The 16,527-nt window shown below is 51.3% G+C and overlaps 1 protein-coding gene across 2 annotated transcripts; it reads left to right on the top strand.

Annotated features, from left to right (window-relative positions):
- Positions 1-103: 103 nt before the first annotated feature.
- Positions 104-15,992, top strand: TTLL4 (tubulin tyrosine ligase like 4). 2 transcript variants are annotated; one of them, XM_040703867.2, is made up of 17 exons: positions 104-283; positions 601-664; positions 2,602-2,726; positions 2,933-3,043; positions 4,025-4,101; positions 4,507-4,701; positions 4,784-4,866; positions 5,284-5,412; positions 6,050-6,172; positions 7,391-7,489; positions 8,054-8,188; positions 8,860-8,997; positions 10,813-10,915; positions 11,508-11,718; positions 13,750-13,820; positions 14,460-14,542; positions 15,166-15,992. In XM_040703867.2, exons 2-17 carry the CDS (start codon positions 630-632, stop codon positions 15,305-15,307), a joined length of 1,860 nt encoding a protein of 619 aa, XP_040559801.1. In that variant the 5' UTR covers positions 104-283; positions 601-629; the 3' UTR covers positions 15,308-15,992. The 2 variants fall into 2 exon arrangements, with proteins under 2 accessions (XP_040559801.1, XP_040559802.1); XM_040703868.2 differs by lacking the exons at positions 104-283; positions 601-664; positions 2,602-2,726 and adding an exon at positions 3,696-3,745 and having other exon boundaries at positions 2,952-3,043.
- The last annotated feature ends 535 nt before the right edge of the window (positions 15,993-16,527 follow it).

The following is a 16,527-nucleotide window of genomic DNA, read 5'->3' as shown; positions in this document are numbered from 1 at the left end:
GAGGCAATGTAGGACAAGGAGAATGGAGCTGCGCTGTGGGCTTCTAGGTGTTTTGGGCTCAGAAAGTATTTACCACTGCCTAATGTGATGTCCTTTATCTCAGTGTTGCTGCTGGGGAGTTACTGCTGGAGCTGAGCCATCCCCAGGGTGATGTGGAGGAAGAACTTCCTGATGGCCTGGATGAGAGCTGCAGTCTGGAGGAGGAAGAGGACAGTGAGTGCCCATTCCCCAGGGAGAGCTGAGCTCTGCCCCTTGGTGTGTGCAGGGGCTGTCTGGGAGTGAGGTGTGTGTGCACAGCAGGAGAGCTGTGACTGCACACTGTCTTATGTTCACACTGTCATTTTGGGATGACCTAGAGATTGTGCAGAAGCCAAAATCAATCTAGCAGCAAGGAGGAGTTGTGGAGGTTCCACTGGGGAATGGAGTAGGGTTTAGCACTATAACTTGCCCAGCTCCTGTCTGTGTGAAGGGCTGTTGGCTCCACTCCTGCCCCACTCTTCATACCACCAGTTAGCGGGTAAAATTTGGGATCCAAGAATTTGAAGCAGCTGTGAAGGGTCTGTCCACAGGACCATTTGTTTTCTCTCTTCCCTCCTGCAGGTGACTCGGATGCTTCCTCTGTCACTGGCATGTCATCTAATGGCTCTGTGGCTCTTGCGTCCAGGTTAGTAGCTCTGAATAGTGCACTGCAGCTCGGCATCTTTGTCTTGGTGGCAGAAGAGAGCTGTAGCGTGTGAGGGAATGGAGTGAAGATGGCAGCCAGCTTCCCAACCAGAATGAGCTTCCTGAAGACCAAAGCTACAGACAGCAGCCTGTAGAGCGCTGAGGGTGCATCCACCACAGTGAAACAGGGATCTTAATTTCACTGCCACGGGCAGTTGCTGAGTTAGGTTGATTGGATTACATCGTGATCTTGCAGTGTCATTGCTGTGCAGATGAAGCAGAGTGGAGGCATCCTGGGCCCAGAGACTGCAAACAGCTTGTGGGGTCTCGTTTCGAGGATGCAGTGCTGAGACACAAGACCCACAGCCTGGGTTTTTCTTTAGCTTTTGGGAGGAGGTTTCTTTGGGGTGGTTTGGTCAGCCTGTGGTCATCTGAGCCCTGCCTCTGACTCCTGGCAGACCTTAGTGGGATCTGTCCTTGGCCACGCTGCAGTGCTGGTCTTTACAACGGTGGTGGAGGAGATAAAGGAATATCAATACGCTGACTTGTTTTGCTTCTCTTTCATCCTTACTGGATTGCCAGAGTGTGGCTTCCTTCACTGCATACAGTCAGACCCGTGCCACCTCCAGTACTGGGCAGTCCTTCACCTTCTTCCAGAAGTCACTGCACCCACACCTGCTACCAAGCCCCTGCCAATGATGCCCCATGCATCCCAGCCCTTGCCTCTGCAACATTCATTACATACTCTACTTTTAGCATCATCATGCCCCCTCCCTGGAAGCATTTGAGGCCAGGCTGGATGGGCCTTTGAGCAACCTGGCCTAGTGGGAGGTGTCCCTGCCTATAGCAGGGGGTTGGAACTAGATGATCTTAAGGGTCCCTTCCAACCCAAACCGTTCTATGATTCTTTGTGTGATACACGTGTAGCAATAGATGTGTTTATTAATACTGTGCTTTCTCTCAGACATTAGGGTTTGATGTGGTAAGAAAATGTATGTACATTCAATAAAACTCCACCTTTCTCCCTTAAAAAATGCCAAAGCCAAGAGGGTTACAACAACTTAAAGGTGTCTGTGTTACAATCTCTAGCCTATGTTCCTGTGGACCAGGCTATAGGGTTTGTTGTGTAACAAACTCCCTGCAAAACACAGGAGGAGATAATGCTTGGCACGCTTATTTGTTGCCAACTCCACCCCTTGTCTCTGCAGACTGGTTACTGGCTTTTACGCCCACTGCTTGTACCACATTACAGTGATGCAAATTCCTGATAGCAGGATCAAGACTCCTTCTGGAGCCATCTGATGTGCTATGGACTAAAACCAGATTCGTGCCAAGGAATTACAATCAATGTGATTTATTGCTGTTTAATACACTTTTAATTACCAATTCTGGTATTGAAAAAAAAAAACGGCTGTATAGAAATAAACACTTAGGAAACACCCCAGCTTCCCTCCAGGCTCCTCTCTTCCTTTCTCTGATCTCCAGCCCCACTGTTGCATTTTGCCTTCAGTGAGGCAAGGGGCAGTGCAGGAGACTCATCAATGCGATGTGGCTCTATTTCGTCTGCTGTTTCCAGTTTCTTGTACTACTGATTCATTGTAGGTTCCTTGACAGTCAACTGTCCTTTTGGGGTCATAACCTCCTCCTGAGGACCCTCCTTTTGTTTCCTGCTTGGCAGGCAGTTTTTGCCCCTGTCTCCTGTCTGTGGCTTTGTTGTCTCCTTGTCACTGCATTTACTGCCCTCCTTTAAATATATTTTTGCAAAGGCACCAGAAGCTCATTTCATTGCTTTGTGGCAATTACAGACAGTACAATCTGAGCATGCATATGCGTTTATGGATGTTGAGATGTAAACCAATCTCTGTGTGAGTGCACATGTAGGTGCTCCCCGTGCTGTTTTCACCTTTATCCAGCTGCCTCCTGCTTTGTCTCTCCTAGGAAATGCCACGAGTGCCTGGCCCAGCCCACTGAGGATCAGGAGAAAGTGCTCAAACCCGCTCTTGTCTGCAGTTTATTCCCTAACGTGCCTCCAACCATCTACTTCAGTACTCGAGATGAGAGAGGTGAGCTGGGATGTGTTGCCATGCCATGTTCCAGCATCCTGGATCTCCTCTGGCCGTTGTGTCTTCTGTTGCATGCTAGTTCTGCAAAGAGGATTACATACCCTACCTGCAGGTCCGGTGGCTGTGCAGCAGAACATAAGAAGTGCTGTATCTAATCAAAGCATTGTGTTTGGTTTCCTTTTGTCCTTAACTTTCTGTCTTCTTAGTGGAAAAGCTGCCTTGGGAGCAGAGGAAGCTGCTGCGATGGAAAATGTGCACGGTCACGCCGAATATCGTGAAGCAAACCATTAGCAGATCTCACTTCAGAGTCAGCAAAAGTAAGTTGTGGGAGGCTGGCATCATCTGATACGTCGTGTCCTCCCTCGCCTCTAGCTCGTGGGCGTGAGAAGGCAGACTGCCTGCGAAGAGCAGAACAGGAGCGATATAGGCTTGGCACTGCAGGATGCTGTGTTCCTGCTTCTGCCTGTTCAGCCTGCAATATCTGAACTTTTGGGGTCCAGGCAGAGCCCGGTTTCCCTCTTGGCTTGTCACTAGTATGAACCACAGGGATGTATTCCTTGCCCATCTGGGGCAGTATGTGGGGCAGCAGAGCTGCACTTTGGCTTGCTTGAGCTGTGCCTCTAGGTGGTGCTGGCACTCTGAGGAGGCTAACGCTCTTCTGGTGCCTGCACCAGCACTGCTGCTCCTTGTCCCCATGTATTGAGGAAGAAGCTGTCCTTCATTCTGACTGTAGCTGGGCAATTCACTGAGTTGGGATCTTGGTACTGAAGAGACATGCAGGGGAGGGCTGGGGACGCGCTGAGTGTTCACAGTTGTGATCTGTACTGTGGCATGTGATCTCCTAATGGTATTAACAGGGCTCCCGTGTGTATCAGGGGACCTCTGCTCAGTTCGTTTTGAGGCTATAATGAGACATGTAGGGCAGACCAAAGCATAGAATATCTCGCAATCCTACACATCCCTCTGCAGGGCAGAGCTGATTAGCTAACTGCTTCGCTCTCCTGCTGGAAAACAGGAAGGTAAGGGTGTTCGGGGATTAAATCTGTTTCACTCACTCTCTCTCTGCCCAGATCCTTGCACCAGTCCTTCTTGTGGGCATATGACCCCCCCTGGTTAACTGGATCCCTCTCACAGCCCTTGGCTTGGCAGCTTTGTAGTGCCAGTGTGACTGCTTTGTGCTCTTGCTGTGCACTATCCTTCACACCCTTCTACTAGCCCCAGGAAAGGGGATGCTCTTGGGTTGAGAGGGTATTGTAGATGGCAGGGTGCTCAGTCACAGACTATTGTTTTTCCTGTAGAAAGCAATGACTGGCTGGGTTGTTGGGGCCACCACATGAAGTCCCCCGGCTTCAGAGCCATCAGGGAGCACCAGAAGGTAGGAGATGTTTTGTGCTGACCTCCTTTATGTGTGTGGAGAGTGTGGTGGGAGCAGTTTGGGTGCCTTCCCTTTAGGGACAGGGAAGTTTGCTGTGCAGGCTGTCCTTGCGGCGTCCCTTTAGCTGTGTGGCAGCTGGTATTTCTGTTCTGGGAGATGAGCCCAAGAGGCAGGCATACATGGGAACTGGGTGAACATCTCTGCTGTGAGCGTGAATCCTGTACAGACCAAGGCTGTAGTTAAGCTGTCTTCACTTGTGGCTTTGTCTAACCACAGTTACTGTTGTTTGAAGTAATCCTTCCACTGACAGCTGAGCCAGCGCTGGGTTTAGAGAGGATGTATCCCCTGGCCAGGGAGTGATGTGGAGGGGCAGGGGCATCTCACAGGATCTGGGTTTCTTTCCAGCTAAACCACTTCCCTGGTTCATTTCAAATTGGGAGAAAGGACCGTCTGTGGCGCAACCTGTTGAAGATGCAGACTCGTTGTGGGAAGAAGGAGTTTAATTTCTTCCCTCAGTCCTTCATCCTGCCCCAGGACATCAAATTACTCAGGAAAGCGTGGGAGGAAGGAGCTAGCCACCAGAAATGGATTGTGAAACCAGTAAGGGAAAAGCAGCACTCGGGACCCTATCCCAGCATAGCTGCAAGAAGAAGATCTGATCCAATTCTTGTTTGTTTTGCAGCCAGCGTCAGCAAGGGGCATTGGCATCCAGGTTATCCACAAATGGAGCCAGCTACCCAAAAGGAGGCCACTGCTGGTACAGAGGTGAGCGAAAGAAAGCAAAGTTGACAGGCAGCCTGGGACCTCCTAGTGTCTTGTCTCAGATCAGATCTGGGCAGTTGTCACTACCCAGCAAAGCAGAAGCACCTGGTTTGTGTCTGGACACTTCTGCAGGCTGAGCATAATGGTGCTGCTGGAAGTGTGGCCCTGTCAGCTGTAGCTGGGTTTACAGGGATGCTGCTATTTCTCTGTAAAGTTTTAAGGTCTTGGATATAAACTGTGTGGGAGAGCTTTCCTCGCTCTCATTTTTACTGCATTGTACTTAGATTGGAAATGCTATGCAAAAGGGTTTCACCCCCTCTCCAAGTTGATGCTTGTTTTTGCCAAGCCTTCTGAGGTGGGGCCAAGAGGTGCTCTTGCATGCAGAAATGGTAACTCTGCTGGTGCTTGTTTCTTTTGCAGATATCTGCACAAACCCTACCTCATTGATGGGAGGAAGTTCGACCTGAGGATTTACGTGTATGTCACTTGTTACGATCCCCTCAGGGTCTACCTGTTCAAGGATGGATTGGTTCGCTTCGCTAGCTGCAAGTAGGTTGTACAACAGTGGTACAGAGGATCTTCCTTGATCAGCCACTTGTGGCTGTAGCACCCACCTCAGCTCGGGCAGGAGGCAGTCACATTGTGTCTGGTGGATGCTCAGAGCTCTAGCTTGCTTGCTGAAAAGGCAGTCTTGAAACTCACAGGTTCACTGCAGGCGAAAGGAAATGTGAGAGGATGTTGTGTTCATTCACCTTTCCCAAGACAAGATTAGCTCAGGGTAAAGCATTGCTTGAAATGTGCACTCTGTACTTCAAGTTGATGCACCAGAGATTGAGATGTTTCATCCAGTTTTGACTATATTGCCTTGTGCTGCTGCAGTACCATCACTGCTTTTGCCCAGTGACGCTCCGGTGTTTTTTTATGACTGTGAGGGTGGGATTGCATCCCTCAGTCCCAGGGTAGCCTGTTCTGTGCCTCATCCTTTGTCCTCCCAGCTTTGGGTCTATGGGGACAGAAATTGTGTAGGCAGCCTTGTTCCAGGCCCCCTGGGAACGGGCAGCAGCAGCGTTGGTGTGCAGCCAAACAGAAAGGTGGTGTCAGAGATGAGAACGGAGCTGCTTGCACCATGGACCTGGAGGCAACCAGTTCAAGCTCAGACTGCTTGTGCTGCTACCATTTCCTGTAGGTACTCCTCCTCAATGAAGAGCCTCAGCAACAAGTTCGTGCACTTGACCAATTACAGCGTGAACAAAAAGAACACCGAGTACAAGTCCAACTTGGATGAGACTGCTTGCCAGGGACACAAGTGGTAGGTGCTGTGAGGGGGGAACTTTCAGTGCACAGGATCAGCTCTTTCTGTTCTCTATTAAGTCAGCCCTTTTTCAGTATTACTACCCAAAACTGGAAGGTGTTTTCTGTATTGTCTGCTCCTGCCAGGGGAAATGGGGACAGCAGAGTAATTTTAATTATCAGGACATGGTGTTGAGGAGCAGTGGTGCTGTTTCTGATCACTTCAGAAGGCTGCGGTCTTGCAAAAGTTTCTGTTCCCTGCTGGTCCCATAGGTGGACTGATCCAAGTAGTTAGGCACTTGTCTCTGATTCCACAGTGATGTTTAAACTCTTTTAAAAATAGTGCAGGATAGAGTTCTCAATTTGTGGGCCTGGGCTGGTCTTCTTCACTTCAAAGGGAGCTGTGGAGGGTGATTTGGTGTAATAAAATAGCATTTTTAGGCCTAGGCCTGCTGCTCAGTAGTCTCTTCCTCTGTGGGTACACTGAGAAGGGTCTGCTGTCCCCCAGCATTTGAAATCCTGTGGGACTGAGTTTGTGTGTTTTTTGGTACCACCATGCAAGTCAAAACTGGCTGCTCCCACATTAAAGATGAGTGGCTGTAATCAACTCCGTCTTGTATGCAGGAAGCCTGACCTTTGGATTCCTGGCCATTAGCCACACAGTCTCATTTAAGCAACATCTGAGCATCCTTGGCTCAGTGTCAGGGTAACTTGCAGCGCTTGGTGTGTTGTGGGAAACTCCTATAAAAGCACTCTCTTCCCCCACCATCCTTCTTGCCACATTTATGGAAAAAAAAAAGTTATCCAATGGCTTTTGGAGGTCTTGGTGGATTCCTGGTGGGCTGCTTTGCAGTACTCCTGAGGAAGACCTGCAAGAAGGGAAGGTTTGCTAAGGACACGAAGGGGGAGGGAAGAGAAGATCTGGAGCTGACGTACCATGCTCATGTGCTAATTTGGGACTTACTACTCCGGTACTGGGATAAGTTTATGACAGATTTATGGTTTTGGTAGCTTGGTCCTGCAAGAACAGGGGCCAGGCTGGGGAGAATTGCAACCAGGAGCGGAGTGGTTTCAGAATGGCAGAAGGATGGTGTGATCAGGAAAAGTGGAGATACATCCCTTAGCTTCCCCCTAAAAGCCTTGCCAAGGCTCCCTACTGCTGTTTTCACTTCCCTGGCAGGGCAGGGTTGGGCAGCAAGGGGCTACAAAACCATCTCTTTTGCTTTCTGTCTCCCAGGGCGCTCAAAGCTCTCTGGAATTACCTGACCCAGAAGGGAGTTAACAGCGAGGCCATTTGGGAGAAGATTAAGGATATTGTTATCAAAACCATAATTGCGTGAGTGTTGGTGCCCCTTGCTTTGCTCCTGGCTGAAGCCCCTCTGGCTTTTCAGCCCCTCTCATTCTGTTCCTTTGGCTTATAATCTAAGTGCTGCCACTACTGCTGGCTTCAGTCTATCTCTCTGAATCCTTTGTTATGTCCTGTTAGCTGTGTCCTTGCTACTGTAGCTGCAAGGCATGAATAGACCTGATGCTTCCTGAATCCACCTGCAGTGCAGGAGGGAGGACTAGGAGGGTGCAGCATGCATGGCACTCTGCCCAGCTTTCACCCACTGCACCACTTGTGCAGGATGCTTCAGAATAAAGGTCCCTGGTGCTGGCTGAATCTTCTGTTCAGAAGTGGATCTTGTCTGACAGAGGCCTGGCTTGGGGGGTTGCTCAGGATCTGATACTGGATTTTCATATGCAGTGCAGCAGCGGCTTGCAGGCCGGCTTTGGTCTTTCAGCCCATCCATTCCCACAGCATGTGGCTGTGTGCACTCTCTGAGTTGGCAACGTGCTGCAAACAGTCAGGTCTCTGCTGCCTGTCTGTTGGAAACGAGCATTTTCTCTTGGCTTGCAGATCTGAGCCGTATGTGAACAGCCTGGTGAAGATGTATGTGCGGCGGCCGTACTGTTGCCATGAGCTCTTTGGGTTTGATATCATGCTGGATGAAAACCTCAAGCCCTGGATCTTAGAGGTCAACATTTCCCCAAGGTACAGCAGCTTTTCCTCCAAAGTCTGTCTGTGGGCCAGCGGAGGTGGATGACAGCCTTTCTTTTACCATAAAGTAAATCTGGCCTATGATGTCCCTTGCACTGAAAGACTGCTTTGAAGACTCCCTCTCCCAGTTGCAGGAATCAAAGTCCTCCCTACCTACAAAAGCAGCATCCATCCATAGCTCAGAAACCTGTGCTGGGCATGCCTCAGCTAGAGCCAGGGAATAGTACATTAAAAAAAAAAAAAAAGACCAAAGAAGAATGTGTCATGTAAGGAATGGGTGACGGCAGATATTTCTTTGTGTGGGCAGAAGTGCTTGGCAGCTCTGCTGCCTCATGCACCATTCATTCCTCTCTTGCTTATTCCCTGGCTCCACCTGGCCATGTGGTCTCAGCTATTCAGACAGGGCTGGGAGATGTGGTGTGCCTGGGCACAGCCTGTCCTGCCTGCTGGAGTTGGACGGGCATGAGCCGGACACAATAGGAATCACAGGCTGGGCTCTAGGGATGGATTTGCCAATTTCCAGCAACCCTCTAGGTGGAGGGACAGAAGCAAACCATTTTTGGTGGGGAGTCCTGAGGGACACTCCAAAGGGAGTGATCTCAGGGCCATGGGGTTCAGAACCTCCATGCTAGCACTCAGACTGCTGTGATGTTTCTTTCCTCCAGCCTTCACTCCAACTCCCCTCTGGATGTGAGCATCAAGGGCCAGATGATCCGGGACCTGCTTAACCTCGCTGGCTTTGTTCTGCCTAGCACAGACAGCATAGCCTCAAGGCCTCAGACTAGAAGTGATTCCACCTGCAGGTCAGCCCCATTCTCTTTCAGGGCAGAAGGGCAAAGCAAGCTTTTCTCTTGGAGGATTTCATTTGGGGGCTGCTCTCAGTGCAACAGATACTGGTTTCTGTGCTGTCAAGAGCCTGTGCTTGCTAGTCCTTTGGCTGGATGTCTGAGGGGCTTGCGTTATTGCCTGGGTATCTGGTTCCTGCAGTCTCCTCAAGGAAGGATTTATGCCTGATTTACAAGTCCATAGTTGGAAGTGAGAGCAGGCCAGGGTAATTCATGCTTGCTCTGCAGTTAGTCAAGTCCTCCTTCCCCTGCCAGAACTAGTATGATGCTGAGCTGCATTGCCGCTCCATCTGCTTCAAGGGCTGGCTGGCTGTGTTGGGGCTGGATCTGCTTACCCCATCCCCCAGAGCTAACATGCTGCCGACTTGAGCAAGAGGAGCACCTGTTATTTTGCAAAGGATAGAGCAATCTGTTCCTTAGACAGAATTACAGGTGTCAGAGGAGGTAGACCTATGGTTGTGGGTGTGCAGTCTTGTCTTGCAAAAAACGAATGCTTTTTTACATAAGGCTAATTTCTGAGCATGTGTGCACCCAAGCCCCTTTTCTTTCCGTTTCACCAGAGCTTGGGCTTTTACTGGTTTCAGACCTTGTGCTGTGGGAAAAGGAACCAGCCCTGCTCTGCAACAGAGTGGTTGCTATACGTACACTACTGACGTGGCAGCTTGCTGGGTTGAGCAGCAGCACACAGTGATGTATGGGCACAAAAGAAGATAAGACTCCTGCCCTCCGCCTGCTCTGTGCCTTCAGCAGAGAGAGAGGCTTGGAGCATGGGCCCATTCCAGCCCAGGGAGCTCTCGCCAGCTCATCTGTGGCACTTGGATCACAGGCTCGTTTGCAGCTTGAGACTGAGGTGATGAAGGGCAGGTGCCCCTGGAGGAACCTGCAGAGGATTAACCAGATCCTTAACATGTTTCAGATGATGCATTACCAGAGTTCCTACATCCAGGGACAGGCTTGCTTAACTGTATCTCCTGCCCCGGAAAGGATGTGAGAGGGTTTTTTTTGCATGTGGGCATAATTCCAGTAGATTTTTGTGTTCCCAAGAACCATGCAGTACAGCCTCAGGGCTCTGTTTGGATCTCCGCACTACTAATCATCTTTGTGGCAGCAGAGCAAGTTAGCTGTGTTGATGTAAGTGTTAAAAGGTGTTGGGCAAGTATCTCCCAGCCTCTGGCATCCCCAAATGGTTCATTTGGGTGCTTAGAATAGTTGAGATACTTGCTGGTCAGATCATACAAAAGGCCAGGGTTTCCCTTAGCATGTGGAACTGGAGCTGCATTTGAGTATTGGGAATCCTTGGATAATGCATGAATGCATTAATCCCCCAGTGTTCCCCTTTCTTGTACAGTACCAGTACTGAGTAGGAGTACACCCAGGCCTGGTGTAGTTAGGGAGCTGCGTCTCAGGTGGGATATAAACCTGAGTTCCGTCCAGGCTTCAAGTGCTCTGAATCAGGTCGCAGTGCATTTCTGGCCCTTTTTCATTCTGTGTGGGTGGGAGGTGATTGTTAATGTTTTCAGTGAAGGAGCACTGTAGGGCCTGAGCAAGGAATTGACAGGATCTTCCTCGTTGCCTTGCTCACATCCTACCTGGATCCCATGCTGATGCATAAGGCTGTGGATGCATCACTGATCCCACAAATAGTGAAGTCCTCGGAGGAAGCATTCTCTCTTTGATGGCATCTTCCTGAGGGCGTCATGCTGAGAGCAGCCTTGCAACATCAGGACTTTGCTTTGATTGCTTAAATATTCTACTGCCTTTTTGTGTTCTCAGTCAGGGCAGCGCTTTGAAGGAGAAGCCCAGGCCAGCCTCTGAGTGTTTTACAGCAGAGAAGTTGAAGAAGGCCTATTACTTGACACAGAAGATACCTGACCAGGTATGACACAACAGTCCCTGGTACTTAAACTGCCAGAGTACTGCTAAGCCACTGTCTCAAACAATTCCATGTCTGTCTCAGTCCTATTTCCTGACTGTACCTCTGTGGGGAGACACCCGGATGGTGGGGAGCACCTGGGCTTCAGCAGCTTGCAAGGTTGCAGAAATAAGTCAGGTTTGCTTAAACCATTGCTGCCCTGACTCGTATTTGCATTGTAGTGGACATGTGCTGATGGGAGACAATACCCACTGGTCCCCAGATAGGGTGTGAGCACTGCCTGTTCCTTGTATGTCTCTGTGCAGCTCTCACTGCATTTGCCGGTTGACTGCATGCAGTTTAGCTGGGACACTTCCCTTGTGTGCAGCGTGACAGGCTCTGTGGCGGGGCTGGGTAGCAGAAGTGGGGTTCTCATCAGCTCTCAGCAGCACTGTTGTCAGCACTGAGTTTAGATTTGTTCATTTTGCAAGTGGCCCGTGTCCCAGAGATCTCAGCCTTGTGGAGACCTGGAGGGGTTTGGAGAGCGGGGAAGTAGAAAAGGGAACTGCAAAAACATAGTTCACTTCTCCCTGACCCTGAGATGCTCTGTCTGCAGGATTTTTATTCTTCTGTCTTGGACATCCTGACCCCAGACGATGTTCGCATCCTGGTGGAAACAGAGGATGAGTATTCCCGGCGTGGGCAGTTTGAGCGGGTGTTTCCCACCCACATCTCCATGCGCTACCTGCGCTTCTTCGAGCAGCCTCGCTACTTCAACATCCTGGTGACCCAGTGGGAGCTCAAGTACTACTTGAACAAACACAAAGGTAACCGCCATCTGAGAGCTGGCGCAGTTACCTGAGTCAGGCAGGCTGCCTGCCTGAGGCCGTGGGAGACTTCTGACCTATGCATTTTGAGAAGGAGCTGCCTGCCTCCACGCTACCCTTAGGAAATATGTTCTCCTCTTAGCATGCTTCAAATGTCAGGAAAAGCTTGTTCTGAGTTAATCGTAGATCTGGTGCTGAGTTTACCAGCACAATCGAGCGTTTCTAAGCTCCTTAGGATATCCTAGTCCACAACTGAAGCAGCCTGGATTCTGCCTTCACCCTGCAAGTCTGGCCTCTTATTCTATCTCTCTGCCTTCTTTTGAGGAAGGAACAGCTCGAGGCACTAGGGTTTGTCCTTTACAGGTGGTCTGTGAAGTGAAGGCAAAATTAGGCCTGTTCCCTGAGTCTACTGCTGCGTTCTAACCTATGAAATAGAGCCAGCGTGCATGCAGGAGAAAGGGGCATTTTTCTGAAACACAGGAGATCTAGTTCTTATCTCCACTTTTCCAGGACACCTCTGTGTTCCAACAAAAAGCATCTCTTAGTGAAGTTTGCTGGGCCAGACTGCTTCTTCCCTACTCAGGGAGATCCTCATTGGGGCAGTAGGAGGGGCTGTTTGGGAGAGGAAACTGAGTTGTTGTGTGAGATGTTAGAGAATGCAGAGAGAGCCTGTGGCTCAGGGCTCTCCTTCAAACCCCTGCCTTAGCTGGAGAGGTTTCTGAAGGAGCCGACCCTCCACTGAGACAGCTGTATGTGCTCCTAATGTGACTTTACATAATGCACAACCCCAAATAAATAAATAAATGGGGCGGGGGGTTGGGAGGAAAAGCTTTTGTCACTCTTCAGTGGTATTTAAGCTAATATCAAAGGGGTCAGTAACTGTCTTTCACAGAGATAATAACCTCGTAGCCCTCTCCAGCTGTGCTGTCAGCATGTGTCATTCTTTGCCTCGCTAATGCCTTTCCTGGATGCTCTTCTGTCAGTTGGAAGAAAGACCCTGTCATCGTCTTCACTGAAGTGCTGCCCAGAACTCTGCTACTCAGACTGAGCCCTGGCTTAGGGCTCCAGCGTCCTCCTGGCAGCCCAGCAGACAGCTCTACCCCTTTACTTCCCTTTATCTATGAGCAAAACCCAGCCTCTGCCCCCTTCCCGTTCACATCCATTCCTCAAAGCCCTCATCTCTCCCTGGGCAGTAAGTTCAGAGCCTTGTCTGGTGCTGAGAGCTGGGGCAGTGCTGCCCAGCTGTCCTGCTCCTCTCAATCCCCAACACATGGGTTTTTTCCAGGGTCCTGGGGCATGCTGAAAGGTCACTGAGGAGCACAGTTTGGGAAGCAAGGGTTCCTCCTATAGCCAGAGCTGGTATCGTATAGCAAAGCACAGTAACCCCAGCTGGAGAGCATCAAGTTCCTGGCCATCGCTCTGCTGGTTCATGAATCTCAAGGCACCTTATCCTCATCTGTGCCAGGAATGGAGCCCAGGTCTTGGCCCATACTGAGCTGTTTGTGCTTGCCTGGTCTGGATGTTTCTCGGCAGGGAGGAGATAATGCAGTTGGTAGATGTTGTGCAAGGAGGAAGCTACCTGACCTGCTGTCCTCTGGGAAAGGAGCTGGTGACAGCAAAGCCGCTCTACATCTGCACTGTAGGAACTTTCACCACTGCAACCCAAATCAGGTGCTGCTGCTGGCAGGCACCAGGCTCAGGGGACTGCCGCTCTGGTCCAAATCAGCAAATCCTGTGCTGCCCCAGTTTCCCTGTGCAGCTGAGCCTGCTGCTCGGTGTGTCTGGCTCCCTGGGAGGAAGGCAGGCACTGCAGCAGCCCATGTGCTGGCATTAGCAATGTTTGCTCGTGCAAAGGGTGAATGCCCTTGGTTTACCCCGTGTTTGCTGGGGCTCAGGCATGCGTTCAAGTTGTTACTGCATGATCAGTTCACTCTGTGCAGCCATTTTTGCGTCCCCCAAGCTGGGGGAGATGTAGCTGTCTGTGAGCTTCCCAGTTCATTCTTGCTTCTTGTCTGTTCTGTCACCTCCCAGGTCTGGAGCTACTGAAGAAATGGTGTGTCAAAGGCTACCACACTGGGGCAGGGACGGATTTGGCCCAGATGGTGAGCATAGCTATGGATAAGCTAGGGAAAGGTTGCTGTGAAGAGGGGGGCAGAGAGCCTGTGAATCGGTGGATTGTCTGATTCAGGAGCTCTTTCTGCTTGTTCCACTTGCTGTGCCTCCTGCCCTACCTGTTCGTGCTGTTCTTCCCTCTCTGCTAAGGCCTCCGGCAGTCTGGAAAAACCCACATTTCTCCGTCTCCCACACTAATGTGAAATCTGCACAGTAGATCAAATTGCAACCACTTTGCATCCAAAAATTGTTGGGCACAATGGGCACAGCCTGACATATTTAGCATCCGGCCTGCCCTTTATTCCCCTTGGTGAGGGAACAATCTCCGTCTGTCACTCCTGTGCCTTAGAGCAGGCTGATCCAGTGAAGAAACCCACTCTTATGACCTCACGATGCTCTGTTCCCACTTACAGCAGAGGGATTCATTAAGCAGGGAGTGAAGACTGCTCTGTTTGCTATTCTGGGAACAGTCTGGTGGCAGTGATGATGCGCAGCAGTGTGAGGCAGTTGAAGCTGAAGCACAGTAGGGCAGCCTACAGCACATCCCAGCCTGTTCTCTGGGTACTATAGATTGGAGGGTTTTGTCGTGGCTTAAATAGCCTTTTGGTTGTCTTTCTCTCCTCCTGCAGTGGTCGTTGCCAAAGTCTTTCTTCCTCCAGAAAAGCAGAGTTCAATCAAATGGCTTCAGCAAACTGGAACTGGACAGGCTGGGGTGAGTTTTCCCTGGCTGGCATGTGCACAGTGTGGCTTTGGGACCGGTGTCCAGAGTGAACTGGCAACAGGAAAAGCAGCTTTGTTTCAGGGGAGAGAAAAAGTGGTTGGCTTACGGGGTCTGAGGCCAGCATCTCATTTATGGAGAGCAACTGGTAGGGCTGGCAATAATGTCTACAAGACTGGGCTTGTCTCCTTGGCACTGTATGCCCTGCTCAGATGGTGCAAGGCCCTGGAGCAGCTGGAGTGGATGATGTCTGGGGAGTGGCTGTCATAGTCCAGGACATGCTGACGAGATGTATCCCACAGGGACCTGCACCACCTTGATGGAGAGCAGAGGTTCTGCTCCAGTGTAGGACTGGGGGAGCAGCAAGGTCTGTGGGGCTGCTGTGCTCTACCAGCTTCACTGAATGAAGTTGGGCTGCAGGGTGGGTGCCACTGGGCTGGACAGCTTGCTGCAGAGAGATACAAGACTGTGGTTCCTCTGAGTGAGCCAAGTGGAGTGCAGGCATACCCCTGGCCTCTGGAGTTAAGGGAAAGGAGATCTTGTGCCCAGACCAGAATGTGGTTGGGTTTTCATGCAGCCAGGGAGACCAACCCCTGACCCTAATATTTCTCTTGCAGCAACCTCCTCTCACCAAACAATGGAGACCTTGTGAGATGCCTGGAGCCCAGCCCTGCTCAGAGCTTACCTCTCAACAAATGCACTGCTGGAGCTGACCAGAAACCTGGTGGCTGCCTCTCAGACACTGCCCTGGTGCTGTGAGCAGGCAGCCGCCTTCCCTCCCTGGGGACACCTCAACCTACCTCAAAGGAAGAGACAGGAGCTGGCTCTGGAGCACAAGTCCTCTGAAGCTCCCTGCACTGCACACTTGCCAGTGGGCTATTCCTGGAGAGAGCTGTGTGACTCAGTTTTTAAAACAAATGGCAAAACTTGGCCGAGTTGGGTTTGTGACTGTTGTTCAAGCCTGATGTGGTGATGGTTTCCTTGTTGCGTAGGATCTAGCTGAGTTGGGCGTCAGCTCCCTCTCTCCTTCCCTCACCAATATGGGTTGAATCCCTCCTTGCCTGTGTCGCTTTGCACTAACCCTGAGCCCCAGAGAGCCAGCAAAGTTGTCAGCTCCCCTCTCACTGCAGGCCAAGGCAGGGGAGGGCCAGCTACCACTCTGCTCTTCTGGAAGGAGCAGGGCTTGGGCCTTCCAGCCTGTGGGTTTTTATCCTATCTGAGTACTTGTGCCCGCATCCTCTGGCTTCTGCCCACCGCTGCCCCAAGCCCTGGCCTGGCTCCCAGCTGCAGTGGGGCTGGGGAGGGAGCAGTCCCTCACTGCTGTTGGCTCTGTGGTACCCTGCAGCATGCACACTGGGGACTGCAGATGGGTGCTACTCTCCTGCTCTCTATTTTTCCCTTCATTTCTCAAGAATTTCCATTAAACTTTTGCACATGGCTGCTATTGTGCCCTCTCTGTCTCATCACACCTCGTGGCCCCTTCCACGGCGAGGGCGCAGCGGGTGCTTGGCTGGGGGTGCCCTGGGGCTGGGGCTTGCAGAAAGCCCTTCCCTCTCCTTTCCCCGCAGCCCCCCATGCCCGCAGCAGGCCCTGTTTTCTGGTCTCCTTGGTGACAATCTCATCGCTCCTCGGCTTCTCTCCAGCACCTGAAAATAGCCACCGAAAGTGGAGATGCCTGCTGCCAGCACCGCCGCCGTGGCCAGGCTGGAGCCAGGCTGCCCCGCTCGGGGCTGGACACTTCCATCTGCAGGCCACTGTCACACGGCAGTGAGGCAGCCTGAGGGGGACCCTTGTGCACCCCAGCACCACCGGCTCGTGCCCAGCCCTGAGCCTCCAACCTCATACCTCCTCTTTTTCTCCCTGCCTTTGGGTAATGCCTTTGCTATAGCCCTCAGAGTAGCTCTCTTTGCTCCTCACACCCCATACAACGTGCATGGGGGTGCTTGCAGCCGCCCCTGCATCCCATGGGTATTTTGGGA

The sequence above is a fragment of the Gallus gallus genome, chromosome 7, assembly GCF_016699485.2.
Source record: "Gallus gallus isolate bGalGal1 chromosome 7, bGalGal1.mat.broiler.GRCg7b, whole genome shotgun sequence".
NCBI classification, from domain to species: domain Eukaryota; kingdom Metazoa; phylum Chordata; class Aves; order Galliformes; family Phasianidae; genus Gallus; species Gallus gallus.
The sequence above is the reverse complement of the archived record's forward strand: the minus strand, read 5'-3'. Positions and strand labels throughout refer to the sequence as shown.

Bases quoted from the DNA above. Each gene is read 5' to 3' on its own strand.
- TTLL4 (XM_040703867.2), top strand. From the start codon at position 630: ATGTCATCTAATGGCTCTGTGGCTCTTGCGTCCAG. The intron at 4,867-5,283 runs GTGAGCGAAAGA...TTTCTTTTGCAG, and splicing joins AGGCCACTGCTGGTACAGAG to ATATCTGCACAAACCCTACC. The intron at 6,173-7,390 runs GTAGGTGCTGTG...TCTGTCTCCCAG, and splicing joins GCTTGCCAGGGACACAAGTG to GGCGCTCAAAGCTCTCTGGA.